Source organism: Hemitrygon akajei, chromosome 11, assembly GCF_048418815.1.
Source record: "Hemitrygon akajei chromosome 11, sHemAka1.3, whole genome shotgun sequence".
Classification (NCBI taxonomy): domain Eukaryota; kingdom Metazoa; phylum Chordata; class Chondrichthyes; order Myliobatiformes; family Dasyatidae; genus Hemitrygon; species Hemitrygon akajei.
Genome location: NC_133134.1, coordinates 13,822,595 through 13,843,740, shown reverse-complemented (window position 1 = coordinate 13,843,740; position 21,146 = coordinate 13,822,595). Strand labels below are relative to the sequence as shown.

The following is a 21,146-nucleotide window of genomic DNA, read 5'->3' as shown; positions in this document are numbered from 1 at the left end:
CAGAGTGTGCATGGAGTTGAGATCATGTGTCCATTTAAATGGAGGTGTGTTTGCGTGTGCATGCATGTGTGTCTATCTTTGTGTGTGTGTGCATGCATGTGTATTTGTCTGTATGTCTGTGTGCATGTGCATGTTTGTAGAGGTGGGTCCAGGAGTCCAAATCATATGTGTGCATGCATAGATGTATATTGGCCATATGTGCATGTGAAATGTGCTTTTCACTGTAACAACTCAAACCCTTAATGAACAGCTTAGAAGAATCATAGAAGACTTTAACACAGAAACAGGTCCTTTAGCCTATCTAGTCAACGGCAAAATATTATTCTGCCCCGTCCTATCTTCTTGCACCCAGAATATAGCTCCCCATCGATCTTTCATTCTGTGCCATGACATACATGTGGGCAATCATAGTCTCCCCATGACCATGATAGTTTTTGGCAGATTTTTCTACAGAACTGGTTTGCCATTGCCTTCTTCTGGGCCGTGTCTTTACATGACAGGTGACCCCAGCCATTATCAATACTCTTCAGAGATTTACTGGCTGGTGTCAGTGGTCGCAAAACCAGGTCTGGTGACATGCACCAGCTACTCATATGACTGTCCACCAGCTCCCATGGCTTCACATGACCCTGATTGGGGGGGGGTGGGGGTGGGGGGGTAAGCAGATGCCGCACTTTTCCCAAGAATTATCAGCAAGCTAGTGGAGGGAAGGAGGCCTTACTTTTCCTTACGTATCTCCAGCCCACCATCCAATAGCATTCCATACACCTCCCATTCATGTACTCATCCAAACTTCTCTTAAACGTCAAAATAAAATGAGGAAAAGCTCATATTTCTCCCATTTTACTCATTCAACAACTTTAAATGGATTTAATGTATTTTCCAAAATAATTTTCATGAATTATTGAACTCAAACTAATTTCCAGTCGCCTGTTGTGTTCGTGTAGGTTTCTGCCATCCGTGAAATTTATGAAATATTGCTATTTGGACCAGAAGGAAATTGACTTGCCTCACTTTTTTTCTGGTAAACCTAAAAAAAATCGCTGTAGCGTAACTTGATATTAAATTCACTTCATCAAGTTTTTCAAAGTCAAATAGAAGAATCTAACATCAGGTACTCTTTCTCTCTGGTTACTCTATGGGAGGATTTTCTTCGTTCACTCTTAAAATTAAGCCAGAAATATTCACTTTATTAGTTACATCAGCGCACCTGCTCATTAATGTAAATATCGAATCAGCCAATCAAGTGGCAGCAACTCAATGCATAAGAGCATGCAGACATTGTCAAGAGGTTCAGTTGTTCAGACCAACATCAGAATGTGGATGAAATGTGATCTAGGTGACTTTGACCGTGATAGTCGGTGCCAGACGGGGTGGTTTGAGTATCTCAGAAGCTGCTGATCTCCTGGGATTTTCACACTCAACAACCTTTAGAGCAGGGGTTCCCAACCTGGGGTCCACAGACCTGCCCCCCCCCCAGTTAATGGCAGGGGTCCATGGCATTAAAAAAAGGTTGGGAACCCCTGCTTGTGAGCTTAGAAAGAATGGTTTGAAAAACAAAAAGACATCCCATGAGGAGCAGTTCTGTGGGTTAAAACATCTTGCTAATTAGAGAGGTCAGGGGTGATTGGCCAGAAAGACAAATGATCCACAGTATAAGCAAAATCATATAAGTATATCAGTATAATCATATCAGTATAAGCTAATCATTCACCTGACAAACTCGACATACCACACAGTGTCTTCTCTTCCTAAGTAAGGGGCAGAGAGGTGTCATAAACAAAACAACTCGCTGATTTACAATGATAAAGTCTGCTGCATCACAGTTTTTTGGAGTTCTTCACCTCAACAATCAGCAGCAAACTCTCCCCCACCAATGAGAGGGAGAGAACGCTCGCAATTTGACAGGTACAGAGCCGACAGCTGATCCGCTGTTCCTGATGTTCCGTCCTCTCCGGACACTTCAGTCGGTGGCGCCCTCACGGAGTCAGCTCATCCACAGGGCCGTGAAACCTCGGAGCCCCAAAGGTGTGCTCGTCTTCTAGGCCGTGTCCTTGGGACATCGAAAAGCAGCCGGTCATGAGCCCCCAGGAGTGGGTCCCACCACCGCAAAGAACCAAAGTCTGAGTTTAACTCCAGGTCAGGGTCTCCGACAGAACCCCATCCGACCTGAGAAAGAAAACGAAGAGACATCAAAGGTAGAAATTAAACTGTTTCCATGGATGAGCTTGAAGGAGTCACTATTAAAGTGCCATCGTAGTTCCACCCCTCACCAGATGCAATCTCCTTGCTTCCTTGAATCATGCAACTTTAATTTTATGTGAATTGATATGTAATAACGGTGAGGTAATAATGTGATTTCCTCCTAACGTCCAAGCCTGGCAGGTTAAAAGAAACCTAATTGTAGTCTGCTGTCGCAGACCAAGCAGCAGTGAGAGTTTGATTTATTCTTGGAATCTGATAGGGGAGGAGAGATGAGAATGGGAGAAAGAGAAGGAGGAGGAACACCAGAGGGAGGTGATGGGCAGGAGAGGAGAAAAGTCAGGGTAGGAGGGGAGCCAGAATGGGGACTGATAAAAGAGAGATGGGGGAGGGAGAGAAAAGTACCATCCATGTAAATAAATTATGCGTGAGAAGGTCAGTTTGCATTCTATACCCCAGATGACTTTTATTTTCAATATCATCAATGCTTTTGTTAACTTTTTCCAGCTGTGACATTAATCTTATAAAAATCATCTCCTTTATATCTAGCTAAATGATTACTTGCTCACTATCATTAATAGTTCAAAGTTTAACGTGAATTTATTATCGAAGCATCTATATGTCACTATATACTATCCTGAGATTCATTTTCTTGCAGGCATTCCCAGTAGAACAAAGAAATATAATAGAATCAATGAAAATCTGCACACAAACACAGACAACCAATGTGCAAAAGAAGACAAATTGTGCAAATACAAACATTTTGTACACTACAGCCCTGAGGAGACAGTGGATTGTGTAGAGGGAGAGAGAGAGTTTGAAAGATGTGAGTGGGAGTAGTTGGCACATTTTTGTGTGCCATAGTCCTGAAGAGAAACCAGACTGTGTAGAGGGAAAAAGAGTTTAAAAGAACCAAGTGTGGGCATTCAGCTCAATTTGCATGCCACAGTTCCAAAGGAGACATTGAATTGCGCATAATTGGGAACTAGGCAAGTAGCAATCAAAAGGAATTAAGATTTAGGCAGAGCAGCTATTATGGGAGTGGTCACTGTGTGAGTGGGCCTCTGTTGGAGTCCAGAGTTGAGGCTTGGGCTCGTTGAGACTTCAGTGATGAGAGGCATAGGCCGTGGGTAAATTTTTTTCATTATTTATTCTTTCTTTCTTCCTTATTGCACATTTAGAGCAGTGGAAATGCCAGGCAGGATAGTGGACTGCTCCTTTTGCAGGATGTGGGAAGGTAGGGAGACTCCAGTGCCCCTGATGACAACACCTGCAAGAAGTGCGTCCAGCTGGAGCTTCCACAGACTGTGTTAAGCAGTTAAAGCTGGAACTGAATGAAGGGAGGTTGAGGGCTTGATAGGCAGGACATACAGGGAGGTAGTTACACCCAGGATACAGGACACAGGTATCTGGGTGACCAGGATGAGGAAAGAATACCCCTATGGACATTTCCCTCAACAGGCACATTTCTTTGGATACTGTTCGGGGTTGGTGGGAGGGAATGACCTAGCGGTCTGTCTCTGTGGCTCAGAAAGAAAGTGGGGAGGAGACGGGAGCTTTGCGGGAGAAGCCAGGGTAGTTATAAATGGCTGCCTCTCTGAGTGGAGGCCTGTGACTAGAGGTGTGCTCTGAGGATTGGTGCTGGGTTCATCTACATCAACGATCTGGACGTTATTGTGGTAAACTGGTTCAGCACATTTGCAGATGACACCAAGATTGCAGGTGTAGTGGACAGAGAGAAAGACTTTGAAAGTTTTCAGTGGGATCTGCACCAGCTGGAAAAGTAAGCTGAAAAATGGCAGATGGAATTTAATGCAGACAGCTGCAAGGAGTTGCACTTTGCCAGGGTAAGTCTTATAAAGTGAGCAGTAGGGCACTGAGCAGTGTGGTAGGACAGAGGGATCTGGGAATACAGATCCATAATTCCTTGTGTCACAGGTAGATAGTCTCATAATGAATGCTTTCGGTACATTGATTTTCATAAATCAATGTATTGAGTGCAAGGAGTTGGGATGTTATTGTATAAGATGGTGGCAAGGCCTAATTTGGACTATTGTGTCCAGCTCTGATCACCTACCAACAGGAAAGATGTAAATAAGATTAAAAGAGTGCAGAGAAAAATTTACAAGGATGTTGCCGGGACTTGAGGACATCAGTTATGAGGAAATATTGGATAGCTTAGGACTATATTCCTCGGAACGTAGAAGAGTGAGAGGAGCTTTGATAGAGGTATGCAAAATTATGAGGAGAGTAGATAGGCTAAATGCAAGCTGTTTCTTTTTTCCCCAATGAGGTTGATTGAGCCTACAACTGGAGGTCATGGGTTAAGGGTGAAAGGTGAAATGTTTAAGGGGGAACATGAGAGAGGGCTTCTTCACTCTGAGGGCAATGAGAGTGTGGAACGAACTGCCAGTGCAAGTAATGGATGCAGGGTTGATTTCAACATTTAAGAGAAACTTGGATAGGTATGTGAATGGTAGGGATATGGAGGAACATGGTCCAGGTGCAGGTTGATGGGATTAGACAGATCAATAGTTCAGCACACTAGATGGGCTGAAGGGCCTTGTTCTGTGCTGTAATGTTCTGTGAATCTAAATAAATAGATAGATAGACAGATAGATAAATAATACTGTGAACATGAGTTGTAGAGTTCTTTACAGTGAGTCCATTGGTTGTGTTCAATGCTCAATTCAGTGTTGATGTGAGTAAAATTATCCATGGTGGTTCAAGAGCCTGATGGTTGAAGAATAATAACTATTCCTGAACCTGGTGCTATGGTACAAGGATGTTCTGCACAGGAGACTCAAGAAAGCTGACATTGCCCCATCAACATGGGAGGATCTGGCTCAAGATCGCTCACAGTGGAGGGACGCCATCAGAAAAGGTGTGGACGCCGCTGAGAACAAGCTCATAGAGGCAACAGAGGAAAGGCACAGGAAACACTACAACAGAGCTTCTGCCCCTGCTGCCCCTCCAGGCCTCACCTGCCAAGTACGTGGCAAGCAGTGCCTGTCAAGGATCGGCCTGTACAACCACTCCAGGACACACATATCAAACCCCACTAACTGACTGAAAGGAACCATCATCATCCTATGGGATGGATAGCCAAAGAGAGGGGAGAGAGAGAGAGCTATGAAACCTGAGGCTGCTGTACCTCCTTCCCAAAGGCAACAGCGAGAAAAGAGCATGGCCTGGGTGGTGGAGGTCTTCATGATGGATGCTGCTTTCTTGTGGCAGCGCTCCTTGCAGATGTGCTCAACGGTGGGGAGGAGTTCTCCTGTGATAGACTGGGTTGTAACTTTGGGAGCTTCCACTTCCTTCGCCAATGATTACTGACTGCGGTTTCTTTTTTTCCCCCAGAGTCATCAGTCGAGCTCCTGGTCTTAAACTGGTCGTGGAAACCTTAATCACTTCTCTGCGACCTATTGGGAATATTGTCCTCATTTGCTGTGCTTTCTTCATCATCTTTGGAATCCTGGGAGTCCAGGTATATTGGATTTGTTAATGAGGGGGGAGCAAAGCATTTTCTTCCCCTGACTGCAGCAGCTCCAGCTCCAATCACAATCCCTTTCCCCGCCAACCAAGGAAAACGACTTTCCACCAGGTAGTTCAAGCTGGATTTAGAAAGAGGACAAGATATACTGTACATCACATGCAAAATGCTGGATGAACTCTGCAAGTCAGGCAGCATAAATGGAGGGGAATAAGCAGTCTACATTTCGGGCCAAGACCTTCATCAGGACTGGAAAGGAAAATGGAAGAAATCAGTTTGAGAAGATTGGGGGAGGGGAAGGCAGTAGGTGATAGGTGAAACCAGGTGAAGGGGTAAGGTGGGTGGGTGGGGGAAAGGGGATGAAGGAAGAAGCTGAGTGGTGATAGGTGGAAAAGACAAGGGTTGAAGAAGAAGGAATCTAACAGGAGAGGACAGTGGACCATGGAAGAAAGGGGAGGAGGAGGGGAACCAGAGGGAGGTGAGGAGCAGAGAACTGGAGAAAGAATGAAGAATAAAAAACAAAAGGAGTGAAGGGGAGAGGAGGGAGTTTACTGGAAGTTGGAGAAATTGATATTGATACCATCAGGTTGGAGACTAACCAGGTTGAATATAAGATTTTGCTCCTCCAAATGTCTCTTGGCCTGATATATTGATGGCTTTTTCCCCTCCATAGATTCAGTCTGACCTATGGAGTTCCTCCAGCATTTTTGAGTGTGTCGTTCGAGATTTCCAGCATCCACAGAATCTTTGATGTTTAAGTTATATTATGTTGCACCAAGTGACAACTTACCTTCATGAAACCTCATCAAACTGCTAAATTATTTTAAAAGTACAAATTAAATCAGTTTAAGGTGTGTGGAACAACTCAGCCTAACAATTAAGCTGGTTCTTTGCCACCTGATCTGATACAACCTTTTTCCTCTTGAATCTCTGGGACCCTCTTGCACAAAGAGCAGCAGATGTAGAGCCTTTGAATATTTTTAAGAAAAAAATTCTAATAAGGAAGGGAGTGGGAAGATACTAGGAGGTAAACAAAGTCCAAAGTAAATTTATTATCAAAATGCATGTATGTCACCATAAACAGTTGACCCTCCTTATCCACAGGGGATTGGTTCCAGGACCCCCCCCCCCCCCCCCCGGCGGATACCAAAAAATGCAGATGCTCAAGTCCCTTATATAAAATGGCGTAGTATTTGCATTTAACCTACGCACATCCTCCCGTATACTTTAAATCATCTCTACATTACTTATAATACCTAATACAATCTAAATAGTTTAAATAGTTGTTATACTGTATTGTTTAGGGAATAATGACAACAAAAGAAAGTCTGTACACGAGACATGAGGTGAACAATGCTCACACAATGAGTGTTGGAGAGAGAACTTTCGGGTTTTCCCAATCCGCGGTTGGTTGAATCCACGCATGCGGAACCCGCGGATAAGGAGGGCCGACTGTACTACACTGAGGTTCATTTACTTGTGGGCATACTCAGTAATTCCAAGAAACATAACGGAATGATTGAAAGACTCCAGCCAACAGTTCGGACAAACAAACAGTGTGCAAAAGACAATAAACTGTGCAAATATAAAAGAGAAAAAATAAATATTAATAATAAAAATAAATAAGCAGTAAATACTTAGGACATTTGATGAAGAGTCCTTGAAAGTCACTCTTCATCACCTCAATTTATTTTGAGGTTACAATCAGGACTTGATCTTATTAAATGGCAGAGGAGCCTAGAAAGGTGAGGGGTTGATTCTTCCTCATAATTCATGTGTTTGTATGGTCATAAATTTTTGATAATTCCTTGGAATGTCAATTTGAAAGGGGTGGGAAAATCACTAGGAGGTCAGTACTTTTCATTTTTTTAGTTGTGTTGTAGTTTAAATTTTCATTGTGGTCTATATGTCTTGCAGCTGTTCAAAGGCAAGTTTTACCATTGTGTCGGACATGACACCAGAAACATCACCAACAAGTCCGATTGTTTCCAGGCTAACTTCAAATGGGTTCGCCGAAAATATAATTTTGATAATCTGGGACAGGTATGCCATAAGCATTAACATTTAATGGAAAAATACATCAGAGAAAGCATGATCCATATAGGGAAGCATATTGCATTAATTAATGTACAGTTCACGTGAAGCAATAAGACTTAAAGTTGCAAGGTAATAGGTTTGTCCATGTTGCTGGTAAATGCTAGTGTGCCTAATGTGAGATGTGGAATTGGTGTAGAATATGAGCTCTCAATTAATTGTTGCTCTACTCATTCAGCTACAGAAAACTAGGCAGGCAATATCATCTTCATTATCGTTTACAACTAATACTGTTATCCTCAATGGAATATAATTCTTTTCCAGATAATTTTGTTGGAAACGGTTGCGTTTTATCGATCAAGCCTTGTACTTGTGTCACTTTTCATCTTGCTGCTGTTTCTCATATTTATATGAATGTTTGTTTTATTATAATAGTGTCAGTAACATCATACCGTCTTACATAAACCATGCACCTCGCATTTTATTTCAACCTGTCAATCTTCAGGCCATGCCACTCAGGGGCTTCTGTTAATACCTTATTATTTTGTGTCTGTGTGTGCTGGATTGTAACTATAGGGCCCCAGAGGAACAATATTTCATTTATCTGTATATACATGTGTATGGTTAAATGACAATGAACTTGAACTTGTGTTGAAAGGCAAGAGAAATCAAAACTTCAGGAGAGATAATAAGTTTTCTTTTCTCTTTTGGCTGTTTTATAGGCATTGATGTCTCTCTTTGTTTTGTCCTCCAAGGATGGCTGGGTAAATATAATGTACCATGGTCTCGATGCTATAGGGATAGACAAACAGGTAATATTGTTCAGAATGCCTTTCTAATTATTTAACTCTATTGATAGTTTTTAAGTGCTTTATTATGTAACAAATTGCAAAAAGTTTAAAGTTACTAGAATTAATGTCATTTTTTTCTTCCTGGTACAATCAACACTATCTGATTACACAGTCATTAGCCATAAACCCAATCATTGGAACCCAAAGATTGATAACTGTAAGATAGTTGCCAAAACATAGACCATTCTCCACTTTCCAGAGGAATTTCCCTCCATGATTCCCTTGTTCATTCGTTTCTCCTGGGAGCTATCCCAGCAAGCGGAAAAAATGCTACACCTGTCTCTTCACCTCCTCCCTCACCTCCTTTCAGGGCCCCAAACAGTCCCTCCAGGTGAGGCAACGCTTCACCTGCGAATCTATTGGAGTCATCTACTGGGTCCGGCGCTCCCAATGCGGATCGCTCTACATTGGTGAGACCTGGTGTGATTGGGGAACTGCTTTGTTGCGCACCTTCGCTCCACTCGCAAAAAGCAGGATGGGAACCATAGTAGCGTAGCAGTTAGCATGACACTAAGACAGCTGAGTTCCTGAGTTCAGAGTTCAAATGCAGCACCATTCTGTAAGGAGCCTCTGTACATCATCCTCGTGGAATGTGGGAATGTCTCCAGTTTCCTCCCAGTCCAAAGGCATACCAGGTAGGTTAATTAGTTATTGTAAATTGGCCCATAATTATGTTAGGATTAACTGGGGTTGTTCATCCCGTGGCTGAGAGGACCTTCTCTGCGCTGTATCACAAGATATATAGATATCTTCCTTTCTTGCTTCTGTGGTGGCCAACCATTTTAATTCCAATCTCTATTCCCATTCCAATCCAACGTGATGGTCCATGGCCTCTTCTACAGCCATGATGAAGCCACTCTCAGGTTGGAAGAGCAACACCTCATATTCCATCTAGGCAGCCTCCAACCTGATAGCATGAACATCAATTTCCTTAAGTTCCGGTAATCTATCCCCTTCCCCCTTCCCTCTTCTTCCGTTCCCTATTCTGACTCTCCTCTCACCTCTCCTCTTCTCCTCACCTGCCTATCATCTCCCCCTGGTTCCTTTCCTCCTTCCCGTTTTCCCATGGTCCACTCTCCTATAAGATTCCTTCTTCTCCAGCCCTTTACCTTTTCCAGCTATCACCTTCCTGCTTCGTACTTCCTTCCCCACACCCCTGGCTTCACCAATCACCTTCCAGCTTAAACACCTTCCCCTCCCTCCATCTTCTTATTCTGGTGTCGTCCCCCCTCCCTTTCCAGTCTTGATGAAGGATCTCGACCTAAATCATCAACTGCTTATTCATTTCCAGAGATGTTGCCCGCCCTGCTGAGTTCCTTCAGCGTTTTGTGTGTGTTGGTCAGTCATGGGTGAACAATAGAGAGTTGTACGCCAAAGCGTACAATTAATGTGGAGGGAACAGTGGTACAACTCATAGAGTCCACTGCCATAAAGCAGCAGCAACCCAAAACTCACCCGGTCTTCATGTCCTATCTGTGTGGAGACAGCACTGGTCCATCCACTAGCTCACCCGGTCTTCATGTCCTATCTGTGTGGAGACAGCACTGGTCCATCCACTAGCTCACCCGGTCTTCATGTACTATCTGTGAGAAACAGCACTGGTCCATCCACTAGCTCACCTGGTCTTCATGTACTGTCTGTGTGGAGACAGCACTGGTCCATCCACTAGCTCACCCGGTCTTCATGTACTGTCTGTGTGGAGACAGCACTGGTCCATCCACTAGCTCACCCGGTCTTCATGTCCTATCTGTGTGGAGACAGCACTGGTCCATCCACTAGCTCACCCGGTCTTCATGTCCTATCTGTGTGGAGACAGCACTGGTCCATCCACTAGCTCACCCGGTCTTCATGTCCTATCTGTGTGGAGACAGCACTGGTCCATCCACTAGCTCACCTGGTCTTCATGTACTGTCTGTGTGGAGACAGCACTGGTCCATCCACTAGCTCACCCGGTCTTCATGTCCTATCTGTGTGGAGACAGCACTGGTCCATCCACTAGCTCACCCGGTCTTCATGTCCTATCTGTGTGGAGACAGCACTGGTCCATCCACTAGCTCACCCGGTCTTCATGTCCTATCTGTGTGGAGACAGCACTGGTCCATCCACTAGCTCACCTGGTCTTCATGTACTGTCTGTGTGGAGACAGCACTGGTCCATCCACTAGCTCACCCGGTCTTCATGTCCTATCTGTGTGGAGACAGCACTGGTCCATCCACTAGCTCACCTGGTCTTCATGTCCTATCTGTGTGGAGACAGCACTGGTCCATCCACTAGCTCACCCGGTCTTCATGTCCTATCTGTGAGAAACAGCACTGGTCCATCCACTAGCTCACCCGATCTTCATGTCCTATCTGTGTGGAGACAGCACTGGTCCATCCACTAGCTCACCCGGTCTTCATGTCCTATCTGTGAGAAACAGCACTGGTCCATCCACTAGCTCACCCGGTCTTCATGTCCTATCTGTGTGGAGACAGCACTGGTCCATCCACTAGCTCACCCGGTCTTCATGTACTATCTGTGAGAAACAGCACTGGTCCATCCACTAGCTCACCCGGTCTTCATGTCCTATCTGTGTGGAGACAGCACTGGTCCATCCACTAGCTCACCCGGTCTTCATGTCCTATCTGTGTGGAGACAGCACTGGTCCATCCACTAGCTCACCCGGTCTTCATGTCCTATCTGTGTGGAGACAGCACTGGTCCATCCACTAGCTCACCCGGTCTTCATGTCCTATCTGTGTGGAGACAGCACTGGTCCATCCACTAGCTCACCCGGTCTTCATGTCCTATCTGTGTGGGGATAGCACTGGTTTGGAACTGCTGAGCCAAGCCATGATGCAACCAGTCAGGATACTTTCAACAGTTTTCCAGAGTATTTGGTGACGTACCATATAGCCTTAATCTTCTTCGAAAGTTCTTTGTGATTGATCTGGAGTTTCAAGCAGTTGACTCTCTCCAGTTTTGACCCACCATGTTATGAGCTACGTGGTCTCCCAACTTCCCTGACAGAGGGCAAATTTGGGAGGCACCTATGATAGTTATCAATAATGTTAATATCTTTTCAAATGTTATAGACAATAGAGCAGTAAAGCATAGGAACAGGCCCTTCAGCCCATCATGTTGTACCAAATGAATTAAGTATTTAATCTAATGCCTACTTAAACTAATATCTTCTGCCTACGCAATGTCCATGTCCTTCCATTTTCAGAGCATTTGGGTAAATTCATGTTCATGCTATCAGGTTGGAGGCTGCCTAGATGGAATATGAGGTGTTGCTCTTCCAACCTGAGAGTGGCTTCATCATGGCATTAGAGGAGACCATGGACCAACACATTGGAATGGGAATGGAGATTGGAATGATCTCTTGAAGGCCTTGATTATATTGGCCTCCACCACCACCTCTGGCAGATTATTCTAGGCACCCTCCACTCTCTATGTAAAAATAACTTGGCCTAAACATCTTATCTGAACATACCCCCTCTCACCTTAAATGAATGTTCTTTGGTACTAGGCATTTCAACCCTGGGAAAAAAATACTGCCAGTCTATTCTAACGATGCCTCACAAAATCATATAAACTTCAATTAGATCTCTCCTCAACCTCTACCACCTACTCCAGCAAAAATGAGCCAAGCTTGTCCAACGATTCCTTATAGCACATACCCTCTAATCTAGGCAGCTTGCTGGTAAATCTTTTCTGTACTCTCTTCAAAGTCTAAACATCCTTCCAATAATAACTACTAGGAATACATAACATGTTAGTAATTAAAAACATTGAACTACAGCAAAGTAATTGAGAAAAAAATCTCACCTTAGGTTCCCATGCTAGGTAAGACCATGAGAGTCCAGTGACAGAATTAGCCCTGAGGTTCAGCCTTCTGCATCTGTTAGTAAACCTCAGATTTTCTTATTCTGTAGTGCTTATGGGCTAACTTTTATGTGAACATCTGAGAGCTTTAGTCAGACCTTAAGTGTCCATCAGCCTTCCGTGAATCAGTTTTGTATGGAAGAGTGAGAATCTGTGGTCACAAAATAGATGCCAAGTTGCCTCCCAGGTCTTAGGGTCCATGATATCTCAGGGCAGCTGCAGAAGGTTCTCAAGAGGGAGGGTGAGCAGCCAGAGGTCATGGTGAACATTGGCTCCAATTACCTTGATATAAAGAGGGGGGGAGAAGGTCCTGCACAGTGAATCTAGGGAGTTAGGGAGGAGACTGAAGAGCAGGACCTCCAAGTTAGTAATCAGTGAATTTCTTTCAGTACCACGTGCTAGACAGGGCAGGGATAGGATGAAAGTACAGATGAATGAGTGGCTGAGGAAGTGGTGCAGGGGGCAGGAATTCAGATTTCTGGACCATTGGAATCTCTTCTGGGGAAGGTACGACCTGTACAAAAACGACAGGTTACATCTGAACCCAGGAGGGCTCTATATCCTTGTGGGAAGATTTGCTAGAGATGTCAAGGACGGTTTAAAATAACTTGACAGAGGGATGGAAGCCAATGTGAGAGGGCTGAGGATGGGCCATGTGGCATACAAGCTGATGCATCGTGTAGGAAGACTGTTGGTACTGCAAGTGTTATATTTGAACGCACACAGTTCACAGAGTGAGACAGATGATCTTGTAGCACAATTAAAGATTGACAGGTATGCCGTTATGAGAAGCACTGAGACAATAATAAAGCAGATTATAGTCAGGAGTTTAACATCCAGGGGTACACCTTGTATCAAAAGGACAGGCAGGTGAGCAGAGGAAGTGGGGTGGATCTGTTGGTAAAAAAATGAAATCAAATCCTTAGAACAAAAGTGACATAGAATTAAAATATGTGGAATCCTTGTGGATAGAGTTAAGAAACTGCAAGGATAAAAAGACCCCGATGGGATTATATACAGGCCTCAAACAGTAGCCAGGATGTGAGATATAAATTACAATGGGAGATAGAAGAGACATTTAATAAGGGGAATGTTATGATAGTCATGGGGGATTTCAATATGCAAGGAGACTGGAAAAATTAGGTTAGTGCTGGATTCCAAGAGAGGGAATTTATAGAATGGTTATGAGATGGCTTTTTAGAGCAGCTCATAGTTGAGCCCACTTGGAGAAAGGCAATTCTGGATTAGGTGTTGTGTCATGAATCAGATTTGATTAGAAAGGTTAAGGTAAAGAAACACTTAGGAGTCAGTAATCATTATATGATAGAATTCACCCTGCAGTTTGAGAGGGAGAAAATAGAGTCAGTTATCAGTATTACAGTGGAGTGAAGGGAATTATAGAGGCATGAAAGAGGAGTTGGCCAAAGTTGATTGGAGGGGGGACACTGTTGAGATGAAGGCAGAACAGCAATGGCTGAAGTTTCTCAGGACAATTCAGAAGGTACAGGAAAGATACATCCCAAAGATGAAGAAGTATTCTAAAGGGAGGATGAGACAAATGTGGGTGACAAGAGAAGTCAAAGTCAGCATAAAAGTGCAAATAATATAGCAAAAATTAGTGGGAAGGTAGAGTATTGGGAAACTTTTAAGAACATCAGAAGGTAACTAAAAGAGCCATAAGGAAAGAAAAGATAAACTATGAAGCTAAGCTAGTTAATTATATAAAAGAGGATACCAAATGTTTTTTTCAGGTACTGTATATAATGAGAAACGGAGGGAAAAATTATGCATTGGACCACTGGAAAGTGACGTTGGAGAGGTAGTAACAGGAGACAGTGAAATGGCAAATGACTTTAATAAGTATTTTTCACCAGTCTTCACCATGGAAGACATTAGCAGTATACCAGAAATTTGGGAGTGTTGGGGGCAGAAGTGAGTATAGTTGCCATTACTTAAGGAGCAGGTGCTTGGGAAGCTGAAAGGTCTGAAGACAGTTAAGTCAGCTGGACCAGATGGACTACACCCTAAGGTTCTGTAAGAGCTGAATGGCTGAATAGATGTTTGAAAGATCAGTAATGATCTTTCAAGAATCACTAGATTCTGGAATGGTTCTGGAGGAATGGTAACTTGGAAATGTCACTCTAGTCTTTAAGAAGGAAAGGAGGCAGAAGAAAGGAAATTATTGGCCAGTTAGCCGGACTTCAGTGGTCGGGAAGATGTTGGAGTCCATTAATAAGTTTGCGGTATCAGGGTACTTGGAAGTATAAGATAAAGTAGGCTAAAATCAGCATGGTTTCCTTCAGGGGAATTCTTGCCTGACAAATCAGTTGGAGTTCTTTGAGGAAATAACAAGCAGGTTAGACAAAGTGAAGTCAGTGGACGTTGTTCACTTGGATTTTCAGAAGGTCTTTGGCAAGGTGCCCCCATGAGGCTGCTATAGAATATAAGAGCCCATGGCATTACAAGAAAGATACTAGCATGGATAGAAGATTGGATGATTGGCAGAAGGCAAAGAGCAGGAATAAAGTGAGGCCTTTTCTGATTGGCTGATGGTGACTAGCGATGTTCCGCAGTGGCCAGTATTCAGTCCACTTCTTTTTATATTATATGTCGATGATTTGGATAATAGAATTGATGGCTTCGTGGCCAAGTTCAAAGTAAATTTATTATCAAAATACATATATGGCACCATGTACAACCCTGAAATTCATCTCCTTGAGTGCAAACACAGCAAATCCAAGAAACACAATAGAATCAATGAAGGAATGCATCCACAGAATGGACAAACAACCAGTGTGCAAAAGACAACAAAATGTGCAAATATAAAAGAAAAGAACTAGAATAATAATAAATAAGCAATAAAACACGAGCTGAAGAGTCCTTGAAAGGGAATCCACAGAATGTGGGAATATTTCAATAATGGGATGAGTAAACCTGAGTGAAGTTATCCCCACTGGTTGAAGAGCCTGATGGTTGTGGGGTAATAAATGTTCCTGAACCTGGTGGTGTGGGTCCTGAGGCTCCTGTATCTTTATATCACCTGTAGTTTGCAGATGATACAAAGATAGGTGGAGGGGCAGGTAGTGTTGATGAGGCAGAGAGTCTGCAGAAGGACTTAGATAGAATGGGAGAAGGGCAAAGAAGTGGAAGAAGGAATATAGAGTAGGGAATATAGAGTATGGTTATGTACTTTGGTAAAAGGGCTGCACTTTATGGGCCCCTTATCTATGAAAATATGTGCTGGCACTGGAGAGGATCCAGAGGAAATTCACGAGAATGATTCAGGTACTGAAAGGGTTAATATATAAGTACTACTGCCTCTCAGTTCCAGTGACCAGGGTTCGATTCTGTCCTTGGATGCTGTCTGAAGGAGTTTGCACATTCTCTGTGACAATGTGGGATTTGTCCTGCTGCTTTGCTTTCATCCCAATAATGAGTTGGATGTTTAGTCATCTTGGTTTCTGTCAGTTACTCTGACTATACAGGAATGGTGGCAGAATCAGGATAAAGTTATGAGCATCTGAGATTGAATAGACTCTAGGGAAACAGGATTACATAGAACAGACCAGTATATTGTAGTCTTTACTGCTTTGAAATAGCAGATCATCATTCTGGAGATAAATGCTCCTTTTTAGCTGCCAAATATTGGAAAGATTGAGGCCACCAATCATAAGGATCATTGAAATGTCTAATAGAAAATGCAATTGGGAAACTTGAATTGTTTTGGACCATAGGATTAAATTATTATCTCTACCATCTGATCATTATTGCTGGAGAGAAACATGTTGCTAGTTATGATTAAAAATGACAGAATCATTGAGTCAAACAGCAAAGAAACAGCCCATCCTGGGTGATAAAATAAAAAGTTTATTTAGAGATAGAGCGCAGAGGAGTTGTGCTGCCCAGCAACCCACCTGTATAACATTAGCTATATCACAAGACAATTTTTAATGACCAATTAACCTACTAACCAGTACATCATTTGAATGTGGGAGGAAGCTCATGCACTCTCGGAAGGACATACAGGTGGCATTGGAATTGAACTGCCAGCGCTGATTCCCAGAGCTGTAATAGCATCACGCTAACGGCTACGCTACTGTTCTCCCGATCACCACACTTGATCTGTAGCCTTCCACACTTCGGTGATTCCAGTACTTGTAAAGATACTTAGCGCATATACACAGAACATTACAGCACAGTATAGGCCCTTTGGCCCCTGATGTTGTCCCGACCTTTTAAATTAATCCAAGATCAATTTAACCCATCCCTGTCACAAATTCCTCCATTTTTGTTTCATCCATTTGCCTATCTAAGAGTCTTTTAACTGTCCCTAATGTATCTGCCTCTACTACCACCTTTAGTCGTGCATGCCACACAACCACAACTCTTGTGAAAAGAACACCTACCTCTGTCATCCCCCTATACCTTCCTTAAAATTATGCCCTCTTGTATTAGCTATCTCTGTCTTGGGAGAAGACCGTTGGCTGTCCATTGTATCTATGCTTCTTATTATCTATACACTGCTATCAAGTCATCTCTCATCCTCCTTCGCTCCACAGGGAAAGGTCCCAACTTGCTCAACCCACCCTCATAAGACATTCTCTTTAGTCCAGGCAGCATCTTTGTAAATGTCCTCTGCGTCTTCTCTAAAGCTTCCACATCCTTTCTATAATGAGGTGACCAGAACTGAAGATAATACTCTATATGTTGTCTAACCAGAGTTTTATAGAGCTGCAACATTTTATCTCTTAGCTCTTGAACACCGATTAATGAAAGCCAACACACCATATACCTTCTTAACCCACCCCCCCCCCTTCAGCTTGCGCGGTGACTTTGAGTGATGTATCGACCTGGAAACCTTCTGTTCCTCCTCACCAATGGGATCCCTCTGAGAAACTGGATGGGCTCTATGGCCTCCCTCACATGATATGTTCTAACTCTTTGCCTTTCTTGCCGGCTGACAGCCCCAGAGGAACCACAACCCGTGGATGCTCCTGTACTTCATCTCCTTCCTTCTGATCGTCAGCTTCTTCGTGCTGAACATGTTCGTGGGCGTGGTGGTGGAGAACTTCCACAAGTGCCGGCAGCACCAGGAGGCGGAGGAGGCTCGCCGCAGGGAGGAGAAGCGCCTGCGACGGCTGGAGAAAAAGCGCCGCAGTAAGGAACTGTGCCTAACTGGTCGGTAGTACGTTTGGTCTTTCTGAGCCGTGCCTGCTCCCAAACTGGGGAGGAAATGCGACTTCCCCCACCCCGACAGCATGCCAGTGCACGCCAAGTTCACCCCGCATGAAGATCCGACGAGGCTGGTTGCATTGCCGTTTCGTTTTGACGAATTTTTTTTGAAATATAAAAAAAAAATTCCTAACCCTTCCAAATAAAGATCCACACAGACTAGAATACAAAAGCGTGGATGCAACACGGAGGCTTTATAAGGCTTTGGTCAGGCTGCACTTGGAGTGTTGTGGACAGTTTTGGGTACCTTGTCTGAGAAAATATATGCTGGCCTCGGAGATAGGCTCCAGAGGAGGGTCGCAAAAATTCTTCTGGGAAGGAAAGGGTTAATGTATAAGGCGCATTTGATGGCTCTGGGTCTGTACTAGGTTTACTAGAATGAGGAGAAATCTTATGGGAAACAATTGAAATTTAAAGGACTAGATAGACTGGATGTGGAGAGGGTGTTTCTTATAATGGGGGAGTCTAGGACCAGTGATCACAGCTTCAGAATAGAAGTTGTCCCTTTAGAACAAAATGAGGAGGAATTTCTTTAGCCAGAGGATGGTGGATCTGTGGAATTCATTGCCACAAATGGCTGTTGAGGCCAAGTCATTGAGTATATTTAAAGTGGAGGCTGATAGGTTCTTGATTAGTAAGGGTGTCAAGGGCGACGGGAAGAAGGCAGGAGAATGGGGTTGGGAGGGCTCATAAGTTAGTTATGATGGAATGGCAGAGCCGGCACGATGGGCCAAATGGCCTAATTCTACTACCACGTCTCATGGTCTTATAAATTTGTGATGGGAGTGAAGACAGGTTACGTTACAATACCTACCTGAAAGTCAAGATTCCGGAGACTGTTTTCTCAGTAACATTATTCAATAATTACAATGCACTTGCTCAAATGCGTTGGAACATACAGTGGAACAGTGCTTAAATAGATATCTCTCAAGGATACACATTACGGGTGCTATAGTGAGAGTAGCGGTTAGCACGATGCTTTTACAGCTTGGGGCATCAGAGTGCAACTCTGGCAACGTCTGCAAGGAATTGTATTGTCCTCCCTGTGACCATGTGGGTTTCCTCCAGGTGCTCTGGTTTCCTCCCACAGACCAGAGATGTACCAGTTAGTTGGTTAACCGGTCACTGTAAATTGTCTTGTGGTTAGCCTAGTGTTAAGTAGGTGCATTGCTGGATGTCATGGCTTATTGGGCCAGAAGGGCCTGTTCCTCATAGTATCTCCAAATAAGTAAATAAATTACCTGACTATCATTTGCCACAACATCATGGCATATTGTAACACTTACCTCATAAGGATATAGGGAAATAGAGGGACAAAAGTGCTTGATTGTAAAAGCAACTGAATTTTTTCTCCATTTTGCACTTGCCATCGAGAAATCCCAGGGGTTTTGGTTGAAGGCGGCAGACTCAGAAAGATGTGTAACTTGTGCTGTCTGTTTTAGTCCCGTCTTGATGTTGTGCCCTGTTTATCAAATGGTAAAGTGTAGGTATTGTGGTTGGAAGGAGTGTGTCCTGTTACAACTCTGCTTTCAGCTTAGCTGAAGAATTGTGGACTTCGTTAATTGTGTTGTCTTTGTCCACAACTTCTCATAGCAGTGAGATATGATACTCATACTATGTATGATATATATTCTCATACTATGACCTATAGCTAGCTGTTGTACTGTTTGGAACAACTTTTAAACTCAGCGATTCTGCAGATGCTGGTAATCTAGAGAAACACACGCAACCCGCTGGAGGAACTCAGCAGTCAGGCGGCATCTGTGGAAACGAATCAACAGTCAAAGTTTGGGGCCAAGTTCCTTCATCAGGACTGGAGTAAATTAGCTGTTTAGACCACTTCCTTAACTGAGAAGAAAAAAAAAGTGCTGGAAATACCCATCAGGTGAGGCTGCCTATGGAAAGAGAAACAGTTAAAATCCCAGATCCAAGACCCTTTGTTAGAAGTGGTCTCAGAATTAGTCAAGAGGTCTCAGACTGAAATGTTAGCTTTGTTTCTCTTTCTGCAGCAGCTGTTGGACCTGCTGAGTGTCAATGTCAGAACCAGAATCAGATTTTTAAACCTCATTTGTGCCATGAAATTTGCGGCTTTGCAACAACAGCACAGTGCTGCTTTAGCATTTTCTGATTTTGTTTTGGTTTTCCAGCATCTGCAGTGTTTTTGCTTTTCACTTGTAGATCTTTTGCTTCTTTCTCAGAACATGAATATCATTGTACATGTTTGAGAAGGTGCAAAGCTCATTCTGTTGACCTGACATTGGGGGAATTACATGATCCCCTGTACGAAATGAAATTGTATTTACTGCTCAGTCTGCATGATGCGACTCTGAACTTTTTATAAATATATTGAGGACAAACCTCAAGTAAATGAGCAGAATGATAATTTTTTCATGAAGAAAGGTCAGTATCACACACTTTAGGAAATGTGATTATCTACATAACATTTGGAAACAAAGACAAAATTAAATCAGGTCTCTCACCAACGGATGTTTAACCAACCCTTTTCTACAAATGTATTCCACAAAGTTGGCTTTATGTAACTAACTTGTGTCATTTGAAATGACAGATTGGGCAATCTTTGTCCAAACCAGTTTACACCGTCACAAACTCCCTCACCTTTGCCAGAGATTTCATTTACAATCGTAATGGAGAATTATATTAAACTGGGTGGAACTTGGTTCTGTGCATCACTGGTATATTTTATAGTGGTGGCTTTTCACGACGACACCTGATGGTAGCAATGAGTGCTTAGGTCACGGAAGGGAACTGCCACAGTGCTTTGCATTAATTTAAAAAAAGGTGAGAAGGGAAAGGTCCCTTCCATATGCACTAGATTTGCCGTTGCTTTCTCCGTTTTCTCAGCTATGACTTTCCTCAGACCCAGCACTGTGCAATGCAACAGTGCATGGTAAATTGCATGTGTTAATGCAAAGCAAGCATGTAGAACGTGCATGGTATATTTCTTATTAGTTGCAGTGGAACGAATTTTGTGAACACGACATTCACGTTGGCACGGCTTTGGTGCTTTAAAACATTGATCTTTTTCTTTCTCCCAGAACTCTGTGACAAAGTTCTTTGAATGACCAACATTATTCCGTTTCATATGTATTAATGTTAAGACCTATTAGTGGCTTCTCATTTCATTATTATATTATGTATACACATATTTAATATACCGGAGGCACAATATTGCATGTGTGTAGTTTGCCCACCAACATAATCATTCCTATAATTTTTAAAATATTCATCCTCTCACGGTGAATCATACACTCAGACATTCTGCACTGAGTTATAGGGAATGTTTGAACAGGTGAGGAGTGTATAAGACTGAGAGATTTGATAAAGGTGCTCACAATTCTGAGGAGTGTAGAGTAGATAGGATAAATGCAAGCAGGCCTTTTCCACTGAGACTGGGCGAGATGGAAACTAGAGGTGATGGGTTAAGGGTGAAACGTGAAATGTTTAGAA

At 43.2% G+C, this 21,146-nt stretch overlaps 1 protein-coding gene across 1 annotated transcript in view; it reads left to right on the top strand.

Annotated features, from left to right (window-relative positions):
• cacna1ha (calcium channel, voltage-dependent, T type, alpha 1H subunit a) overlaps positions 1-21,146 on the top strand; it is a 333,897-nt gene that overhangs the window by 247,457 nt on the left and 65,294 nt on the right. Inside the window, exons 20-23 of the mRNA XM_073060243.1 lie at positions 5,563-5,689; positions 7,613-7,738; positions 8,452-8,541; positions 17,411-17,603. Of these exons, the coding sequence (XP_072916344.1) occupies positions 5,563-5,689; positions 7,613-7,738; positions 8,452-8,541; positions 17,411-17,603 (536 nt within the window). The remainder of the gene's footprint in view (positions 1-5,562; positions 5,690-7,612; positions 7,739-8,451; positions 8,542-17,410; positions 17,604-21,146) is intronic.